Source organism: Brienomyrus brachyistius, unplaced genomic scaffold, assembly GCF_023856365.1.
Source record: "Brienomyrus brachyistius isolate T26 unplaced genomic scaffold, BBRACH_0.4 scaffold34, whole genome shotgun sequence".
Lineage (NCBI taxonomy): Eukaryota > Metazoa > Chordata > Actinopteri > Osteoglossiformes > Mormyridae > Brienomyrus > Brienomyrus brachyistius.
In genome coordinates, this window is record NW_026042309.1 from 1,941,414 (window position 1) to 1,952,068 (window position 10,655).

A 10,655-nucleotide genomic window follows, 5' to 3' on the forward strand; every position below is an offset into this window, starting at 1 on the left:
AAAATGCAAAAAACATTACTTTCTGTATAGACAGAATACAGACCTGGCAAGGAGCTGCTGGTCACTGACACTTATGCCAGCTTTCATAAACAAGAGGAAGTCATTAATGTAAATGTACTCAACTCATTTACATTAAAAAGAAGGTCATTTTGCTTTGCATAATGGGAAATGTGACTCTTCCTGGAGGAACAGGTTAGCAGCTATGCCACCACGATATAATCTGAGGGCTGGAGATCAGCTGCAGACATATCAGGAGACCCAAGATGGTGAGTGACTGCACAATATTTATGGATATTGATGATTGTTGTCTAAGTTTAATGGTTAACACCCTCTATTTTATACTTTATATCTGTTAACGAAAGCAATAGAGTTAGGAAACCAAGGATTTTACTACATATTCTATTAAATATACCTATGAATTTGAGAAATAAAATTGGGCATGATCTATTTTTCTTTTTAGAAATTGTATGGTACATTTAGTCAGAAAGTAACAAAATTAAGGGAATGAACATTCACCCTTTTAATCTGCTTAGATACTTATTTGATATCATTACTTATTTGACTTATTTCACTTTCATTTTTATCACTTGATATTAGCACTAAGGATTTTAACTACACTCATACTGAAATTTAATGTAATCTGTAAAATGGTATGAAAAATTATTGTATGTTCTTCTACAAAAATATCCTGCTCACATTACCCAGTAAATAATACATTGTTTTATTGCAAATTGTATTTTTTAACATATTACCTGCTGCACAGTGTTGAAACAGTTGTGACATACATGAAAATCACCAACTTCATTACTAGATATTCGCCCATTTGAGGCTCTGTGTGAATCAGCCCAAACAAATTGTCCTATTAGACCTTAAGCATCACAATATTTTTGCTTTCATCATAAACATTTAAGCAGCTTCAGGGCTCTATGTTGCAGTGTCAGAAAACGCGATGCAAAGTGGTTTTGCTAGTTTCAAACCAGCACATTCCTCATTGTCAAACTATGTGTGCAAGTTGTCAAAATAGCGAATGATTCTGCGCCCACTTTGCACTTGTAGGAGAGGTGTGTTTTAAATGAGGTGTGACATTGTCGACGTGTCGGTATTCTAAGGCAGCAAAATGACATTGCGCTTTTGTCCAACAAAAACCACGTCTAAAGTTAGTAGCACATTATAAAATGGTATTTAAGCGGCGTGTTTCAGAAATATGTGGGTGCACAATGCTTGTTATTGACACAGTTATGCACTTGAGGTACACTAAAGGTTTTATATTTTATTTCATTTATATATGTATTATTATAAAATACGTCTGACCCTTTCACATAGCGATATTGTTCAATGAAACACCAAAAGGAAAAAATATATATTGAGTAAAGAAAAACAGTATCATTAAAAAATCTTTTGAGTTCGTTATTAGAATTAAGCACGCACTGTAACTGAAAGGATATATGGATTGCTGAAAACTCATTTCCGATATTTAGATAGGTTAGCTGGAATACTACAATATAGCCTTCAGTGTGACATTCTTTGTGTCATATTGTATATTGTGTAACACTGCCAAGCGTGACGGATGTCTGTTGGACATAAATGCGTGATGCTGAACTGCATGTGCCGGTGCCAACAAAGGACTGTAGGCCGGCAGCAGCACAGGCAAGTATGTGTACAAAATAAGTGTTATTCCTACAGTAGCTGGCAGAAGAACTGAATCGTCTGTAGCCTGGGAAGGAAACTATATTGTGAGATGTAGATGTTATTGATATTCAAGTATTCAAAGCAACACATACCATAGCTCAAATGAACAAAACCATATAAAAATGTAACAATGTGCAAAACAGTATAATATTATAAATATGTTAAAGGGCAAACATAAAATAAAGCAGGACAGAACTGACTGCAACAAGTATCTGCTTCTATTCTTGGTCTCTTAAAAACTTTTTAAAATTCTGAGGTACTGCAGAAAAGTGCCTGAACCAAACAAAAAACACTAATTCCAAAAATGACAAAAAAACTGTATTGTTGCTTTTATACAACAGTTCATAGAGTAGCATTTATAATTTACCTAATATAACTGTATGGAAATATTGTGCATGATTTAGCGACAATGAGAAAAAACGAGTGATTTGTCTGCACTGCTTTGTGTCTGTTGGCACAACTCTTAGCAACACCGACTTATTTGACAAACTTTCGGTAGATAATTAATTAAATATAGATAAATTCCTACGTTTGGTTATATAATTAATTTTCGACTTCTAAATATTGCAATATGATCTTTTTCTAGTCTCGTTTAGCTCTACTCAACACACACAATACATGTACCTTAAAAAATAATTCATGTCAATTGGTTATTATGTACTTTATTAAGTAAAATGATGTGCTTAAGATGGGGTAACCTTCATTAAGACGGGGTAACCTTCGTTTTAGCAGTGATTATTTTCACATAGAGGAATCACAATAAGCAACATAAATTAAGGCAAAGTGATGACAACGACAGGCTAGGCTACTTCGAGAGGCTTAATGGGACATATCTATGGCATAGCTCATCTCGCATTACTGGATGAGTCCGTCAAACCTAAGATTTATTTCTAAGATTTATTTGCTTTGCAGTTGTGTCACAGTGACATTCAGGGAGGGGGCAGAAGTAGCTATACAGTAAGTGCTGGGTTATAAAGTTTCAATTAATCTACGGGCTGGAGATCAGCCGTAAACATTTCAACTACAGTTGTCTCAGGGACCCCAAGCTCGTGAGTGACTCACTCGGAAAGAAAATTTAATTCCAAAATCTGGTGGTAAATTTGGTCACAAAGGAACGAAATTATCAGCTAATGAACATTCATTAACTTGCTTAGTTGCTTATTTATTGCTTTCACTTTCATTTATGCAGCTTATTTCACTGTAACAATTTGCAGTGATACTGCATTTATGTTAAAATATACTGTATTGACTTATTGTACATGTTTTGTTTGAAAAGAAAAAATATTATGTAAAATTTTTTTTAGAAATATATATAATCTGCTCATATTAAATTAATTTATACATTATACATTACTTTCTAATTCCTATCTTGTTATTTCAGATTAGTAGTCATATTTCTTAAAACACAATTGTGTTTTTTTTTTTGCTGAAGCAGCCCTAAAGTTTCATATTTTCTCACTTACAGTTATAGGCATGTGACGTCAAGAGGCTTTCACCTATAGGAAGAAATGGATGGTAAGTCAGTTATCACTCTGGTCTTCCTGCTGTTCTGCCTGGTCCAGCTGTGTGGTCCATTCCACAATATCAGATGCTCCCACTCATTATGACCACATCCTGCTGACAGGCTTGATCTTAGCACATTGTTATGAGTCATCAATCAAAGAGACACATCTATTACATTCAGGGTAACTGTTATCATGTTTCTCTCCCATAGCATTTATTTCAAGAAGAATTGTGCTGTTGGGAAAAACAGGATCTGGGAAGAGCGGAGCAGGAAATGTTATCCTGGGGGAAGAGAGGTTTAAAGTTTCCACTCATCCTAACAGTGTAACAAAGGATTGTCAAACAGAAGAGGGAACCGCATATGGCTGGAACATTACAGTGACTGACACACCAGGGATCTTTGACCGTGGGAGGTCTGATGAGGACCTGAAGTATTCCATAATACCCTGTCTCATTCACTGTGCTCCTGGTCCACACGCCTTCATCTTAGTGCTGAAAGTGGGAAGATACACTGAAGAGGAGGAAGAGTCAGTGAAGATGATACTGCAGTACTTTGGGAATGAAGCCCTGAAGCACACAGTTGTCCTCTTCACACATGGTGATGAGCTTGAGAAAAACCAGACCATTAAAAAGTTTGTGGAGGAGAACAAGGATCTGAAGGAACTTGTTGATAAGTGTGGAGGCCGAGTCCATGTCATTGACTCTAAGTACTGGAACAAAACAGAAGAGGAACCGGGCCAAGGGTCAGGAATACCTATCAGCACTGGTAGACACGCATATGAATCAGAGTACAGGAGCAACAACTTTCAGATTAAAGAGCTGCTGACAACTATAGAAAACATGGTGAAAGACAGTAGAGGCTCTTATTACACCAATGAATCACTCATGAAAATAGCAGAAGATATAGAAATTGAGATGAAAAAGATAATAGAAGAGATGGAGGAGAGAGGAGAGAAAGCAGAGGAATCTGAGATCAGGAGACAAGCAAGAGAGAGAGTGAAGAGAAAAACTCTTAAATTACTGGCATTTGAAATCGGGAAGAGATTGCTCGCTGGAGCAGGAGTGTTTGCAATTGGACTTCTGATGAGGGCAGGACCCACAGGATCCATAGGAATTATAGGAGCTATCATAGCTCGATTCTTAGCTGCATTTAGAATTTAGTGGTCAGGGGGCAGGGGTGGCATGGTGGTGCAGTGGTCAGCACTGTTGCCTCACACCTCTGGGACCCGGGTTTGAGTCTCCGCATGGGTCCCATCTGTGTGGAGTTTGCATGTTCTCCCCATGTCGTCGTGGGGTTTCCTCCGGGTTCTCCGGTTTCCCCCCACAGTCCAAAAACATGCTGAGGCTAATTGGACTTGCAAAATTGCCCATAGGAATGCATGTGAGAGTGAATGGTGTGTGAGTGTGCCCTGCGATGGGCTGGCCCCCCATCCTGGGTTGTTCCCTGCCTCGTGCCCATTGCTTCCGGGATAGGCTCCGGACCCCCCGCGACCCAGTAGGATAAATGGTTTGGAAAATGGATGGATGGTCAGGGGTCAACTAATTCAGCACCCAGGGAGCAGTGCTTGGGGGTGGTACCTTGCTCAGGGTACCTCAGTGGTGCCTTGCTGGTCAGGGATTCGAACCTGCAATCTTTCAATTACAAATGTGCATCCCAAACCATTAAGACAGCACTGCCCCTTACAGGTCACACAAAAAACAGCAATAGATTATTTGGAAAGAAGATGTATTTAATCACTGAAGCAACAAGACAATAGTCTTTGATTTTTAGCCGAAGCTGTGGAAGGACATTTAGTGTGCTAGGGCATCATTAAGGACAGGGGCAGGTGAAGAAACAGAGGCAGAAACTGGGGCATATAGGGCTTTTCACTGCGAGAACAAGGCTAATAATTAGTGTATTGGAGGACTCTAGAGTGCAGACAACAGCAGGGGGTGGTAGATAAACAGCAGTGAATATTAATGCCAAGCTACAGCAGCAGTAGGAGTAGCTGAAAGGGCAGTAGGGGCAGTACTGGGCACATCCATAGCTGAGGTTAGGATAGCTGGGGCTGCAAGAGGAGCAGGAACATTAGCAGGAGTTGGACTGGGAGCAGCTGCATGAGTTTATGCCATAGCAGCAGCAGTAAGAGGCAGAATAGCAGGAGCCAAAGCTGGAGAAACATGCATCAATACCAACTGTGTAGCAAAGGAATCTGCTAAAGCTGTAGGACAGGCAGGACTATCCACAGTGATGGAAGCGTGAAATACCACACAAAAACCAGGCAGACCTGGAGAATCACCTTACAAAAGCTTCAGTAGTGACTCTACAATGGTCTGGTGTCTCTTCACAGCATAAACATGACCTAATATGATCAAGTGTTGCATGTGAAATGGGGGTTTTGATGATGAAGATTCAAGAGTAATTATGAAGCATCAGTGAGCTCTGCTGGACTGTAACCCCTGAGAAGAACAAGACATGGTCAACATCATTACTCCTGTCCTCTGTTGTCTGCCCAAACCCCTTAGGAAAGTGTGTCAAATTAATGAATGACGATGGTAAAAATAACAATGATATTCTTTGTTACTGTTTTGATAGTTTTCTCTTGCTTGGTTGTTTTTCTTACTTTCTGTGATGCTCTGTGATGATCTGCTTGATGCTCCTCAGATCAAAGATTAAATCCTGATGCATTTGAGGACTGACAGCTGTCACACCTTATTCAGTATCATCTCATGGAATGAACATGAGTATCCAGCAGATCCTCTCTTTAAAAAGCAAATTTGTTTCTCTCCAATCTTCTTAATATTAAAATGTCAAAAATTTTTGAAGGATTTTAGTCACTCAATGATAAGTACCTGGGTATTATACCTTAATAGTGCTTAAAAAAATATAAAATACTAAATGTTTCATTTTTCGATGATTCTTTGTGCTAGTAAATTAGCCTTCAAAATGAGTGCAAAACAGCTTTACATCTGATATTAATAAACATAAAGGTTGCTTGTCGAGCTCCACTTGGCCAGATAGTTTTCCTGGCTGGTTTTTTAAGTGTCAGCAGTGATATGTATGAGGGGCATAACATCCCCGTCGTGTGGTCAGTGGAATCGATGTGGGCCGACTCCAAATTACACAGATAGCATTTTATTTTTCACTACAGAGCATTCTTGTAACATTTGGGACAGGTGCAAACTCTAATCCTCACATTTCCCAAAAGAAATGTTTTTTGAGTGAATCCCACAACTGAACTCCCATCTTCCTTTTAAAGTGAATGTTCTTATTTACACTGTATACATGGGATTAGCTACAATAAACAAAAAAGTAAGGAAGTAAGTAAAATGTATCTATATGACACCTTTCACAGACTAGTGTCGCAAAGTGCTGTACAGGGAGGAAAAACTATATGATAAAATGCAAAAATCATATTTCAGTGCCTGGCCGGTGGTGTAATACTAGCGGTTTCAGATGTACTGAGGAGCCTGACCTTGCTGGGCTCTGAGTACCAGGATTCTAAATTGGATTCTAAATTCAATCAGCATGTTATCAGTACTCAGTTCAAAAGCCAGCATCTCTGATGGTGTGGGGGTGCATTAGTACATATGGCAGGGGCAGCCTGCATATCTGGAAAGGTACCATCAATGCTGAAAGGTATATCCAGGTTCTAGAGCAACAGATGCTCCCATCCAGATGACGTCTCTTTCAGTGAAGACCTTGCATTTTCCCACATGACAATGAAAACCACACACTGCATCAATTACAACATGATGGATTCGTAGAAGAAGGGTCCGGGTACTGAACTGGCCTGCCAGCGGTCCAGATCTTTCAGGCATTGAAAACATTTGATGAATCATAAAACGAAAAATATGACACAGAATATCTAGGACAGTTGAACCACTAGAATCCTGTATCAGACAAGAATGGGACAACATTCCTCTTCCAAAACTCAAACAACTGATCTCCTCAGTCCCCAGACATTTACAGACTGTTGTTAAAAGAAGAGGAGATGCCACACAGTGGTAAACATGGCCTTGTCCCAACTTTTTTGAGATGTATTGTTGCTGTGACATTTAAAATTTTTCCTTACAATGATGCATTTTCTTAGTTTAAACACTTGATATGTTTTCTGTGTTCTGTTATGAATAAAATATAAGTTTATCAGATTTCCAATCCGCCAATCAGCTTATTGCCCAAATCCCTGCCCCCCCACTTCAGTACCAGCTGGTCCCCGGGCCCCCACTAGCTGGGGCGATGTTGCTGCCTAAATATGAGGAAACATTAAACGTGTCATCATCATGCACCTGTTCGCCATCCCTGTGGACATAATGTGCATGATGTCATCAGCGTGCGCCACTCCCTCTGGAATGTCCTACTGCAGGGAGCCCAGCCCAACCTTTTTTTAACTCAAGATCTACTTTACAAGTGGCCAGTGTGCTGAGATCTACCAGTTCAATAGGGAGCCACAGCTATTACTCTTTTACTCTATTATTACTCTAGCTATTGCCTTTCTGCATAGTTAACATGCACACAGCAAATCCAGCTGGTAAAAACTGACTGCTGTGCCGCTGACTGACTTTTTAGTTCTCGCACTTTTCGGCTGCGTGTGGCTGTTTTAGCAGGAAACTCGGTCTCGTAGCTTTAGTGCATCGTTTTGAAATGCCGCTCCAAACTGCCCTTCTTCGATAAAATCACACTCGCATTATATAAGACATATGGACTTTCAATTTGAGTAAACAAAAAATACCCTCTTCCCACTCTGAATGAAAATGATATGTTATGATCTTTTGGCTTCTGACATGTTTGCGTGTTAAATGTTTACCGTACACAGGCGACTGGTGCTACTGTATTACAGAATACTAACCGCTTCAGGGGTCACCTTTTGTCTGTCAGCCAGCAGCAGTGAGGGAAGCTGTGCATGCAGGGCAGACAGACTGAGAGCTGACAGGGCGTGGCAGGGCAGAGTCTGGCAGAGGAACACACCTGACCTCTTATCTGCAGCCGCATAACTGGCCCAGCTGTGCATACAGGGCAGGCAGCCTGAGAGATGACAGGGCCTGGCAGGGCAGAGTCTGGCAGAGGAACACACCTGACCTCTTATCTGCAGCCGTGTAACTGGCCCAGCTGCGCATGCAGGGCAGACAGCCTGAGAGCTGACAGGGCCTGGCAGGGCAGAGTCTGGCAGAGGAACACACCTGACCTCTTATCTGCAGCCGCATAACTGGCCCAGCTGCGCATGCAGGGCAGGCAGCCTGAGAGCTGACAGGGCCTGGCAGGGCAGAGTCTGGCAGAGGAACACACCTGACCTCTTATCTGCAGCCGCATAACTGGCCCAGCTGCGCATGCAGGACAGGCAGCCTGTAGTAGTAGATTAGTCTAGCTGGATCCATCAGAGATGGAAAAGCCCATATACATCGAGTCTACAAACCTTGATCGGCAAGTCTCTCATTGGCTTCCGCAAAACATCAATGAACAGGGCGCAATTTTCCATGCAATCCGAGGAGGACCTTTTATTAGAGGGTATGATGAATTCATATTAAATATTAATCTAAATATAAAGGAATCACATCAAAAGCAATCTAAACCAGCAAAGATGGCTGGCAAAAAGTGTCCGACAAATTAAACATGTAAGTAGTTTTTAGTTTATTTAAAACTTATCTACTATTTATCACTTGAATGTAGTGTTACGTTTCCAATGTTTCATTATTCTTTTATTATCAAAATTACAGATTAAATACAATCAAGTTAAAGTGCAAACATGACATTTCATTCATATATATCCATCCATTTTCTAAACCGCTTATCCCACTGGGTCGCGGGGGGTCCGGAGCCTATCCCGGAAGCAATGGGCACGAGGCTGGGAACAACCCAGGATGGGGGGCCAGCCCATCACAGGGCACACTCACACACCATTCACTCAAACATGCACTCCTATGGGCAATTTTGCAAGTCCAATTAGCCTCAGCATGTCTTTGGTCTGTGGGGGGAAACCGGAGTACCCGGAGGAAACCTCACGACGACATGGGGAGAACATGCAAACTCCACACACGTATGTACACATGCATGTATGTGTTTATGAGTTTGTTGATTTTATGTATACGAATGGCGAGGCCATGACTGAATGGATTTCCATGCACGGACACTGATTAAGTTTGTGATCTAATCCTTGTTTACGAAGAACAAACCTGCTCTGAGCAGGTTTGAGGATTTGGATGTGCTCTTATGACAACACATCCAGTCAGAGTTTCGAAATACCGTGGTAAGTGCCCCAGGCGGCCAGCGTGTACCAACTACCCCAGGCAGGGGTGAGGGTGTCCGGTTTGGTGACCTCAGGATCAGGTCTCTGCGTTTTGCAGAAGATGTGGTTCTGTTGGCCTCATCAGACCGTGACCTTTGGGTCTCACTGGAGCAGTTTGCAGCTGAGTGTGAAGCAGATGGGATGAAAATCAGCACCTCCAAATCTGAGACCATTGTCCTTAGCCAGAAAAGGGTGGAGTGCTCTCTCTGGGTCGGGGGGGGGGGGGAGTCCTTCCCCAAGTGGAGGAGTTTAAGTATCTCGAAGTCTTGTTCACAAGCGTGGGAAGGATGGAGCGAGAGATCGACAGGCGGATTGGTGCAACATCAGCAGTGATGCGGGCGCTGCATCAGTCTGTCATGGTAAAGAAGGAGCTGAGCCAAAAGATAAAGCTCTTGATTTACCAGTCGATCTACGTTCCTACCATCACCTATGGTCATGAGCTGTGGGTAATGATCAAAAGAATGAGGTCGCGAGTGCAAGCGGCCGAAATGGATTTCCTCTGCAGGGTGGCTGGGCTCTCCCTTAGAGACAGGGTGAGGAGCTCGGTCATTTGGGAGGGACTCAGAGTAGAGCTGCTGCTCCTCTGCATGGTGTCTGGGCTCTCCCTTAGAGATAGGGTGAGGATCTCGGTCATTCGGGAGGGACTCAGAGTAGAGCTTCTGCTTCTCCGCAGGGTGGCTGGGCTCTCCCTTAGAGATAGGGTGAGGAGCTCGGTCATTTGGGAGGGACTCAGAGTAGAGCCGCTGCTCCTCTGCATCAAGAGGAGCCAGATGAGGTGGCTCGGGCATCTGGATGGTGGACCAGAATCTCCTCGAAGCCGTCCAGAAGTCGTTCTCCATGGCCTCGCCAAACTCCTCCCACACCCGAGGTTTTGCCTCAGCGACCGCCAAAGCCGTGTTCCGCTTGGCCCGCCGGTACCTGTCAGTTGCCTCCGGAGTCCCACAGGCCAAAAAGGCTCGATAGGACTCCTTCTTCAGCTTGACGGCATCCCTCACCGCCGGTGTCTACCAGCGGGTTCGGGGATTGCCGCGGTGACAGGCACCGGCTACCTTACGGCCACAGCTCCGGTCAGCCTCTTCAACATTGCCCATTCGGACTCAATGTCCCCCACCTCCCCCGGGACATGGGTGAAGTTCTGCCAGAGGTTGGAGTTGAAGCTCCTCCTGACACTATACGTTTGGGTCTGCCAGGTCTGACCGT

General features: G+C 42.8%; 1 protein-coding gene across 2 annotated transcripts; it reads left to right on the forward strand.

Moving 5' to 3' along the window:
• Positions 1-252: 252 nt before the first annotated feature.
• LOC125721597 (GTPase IMAP family member 7-like) lies at positions 253-4,704 on the forward strand. Of its 2 annotated transcripts, XM_048997569.1 has the most exons (3): positions 253-266; positions 3,155-3,204; positions 3,404-4,704. In XM_048997569.1, the coding sequence occupies exons 2-3, from the start codon at positions 3,198-3,200 to the stop codon at positions 4,351-4,353; spliced, it is 957 nt and encodes a 318-aa protein (XP_048853526.1). In that variant the 5' UTR covers positions 253-266; positions 3,155-3,197; the 3' UTR covers positions 4,354-4,704. The 2 variants fall into 2 exon arrangements, with proteins under 2 accessions (XP_048853526.1, XP_048853525.1); XM_048997568.1 differs by lacking the exon at positions 253-266 and having other exon boundaries at positions 2,307-3,204.
• The last annotated feature ends 5,951 nt before the right edge of the window (positions 4,705-10,655 follow it).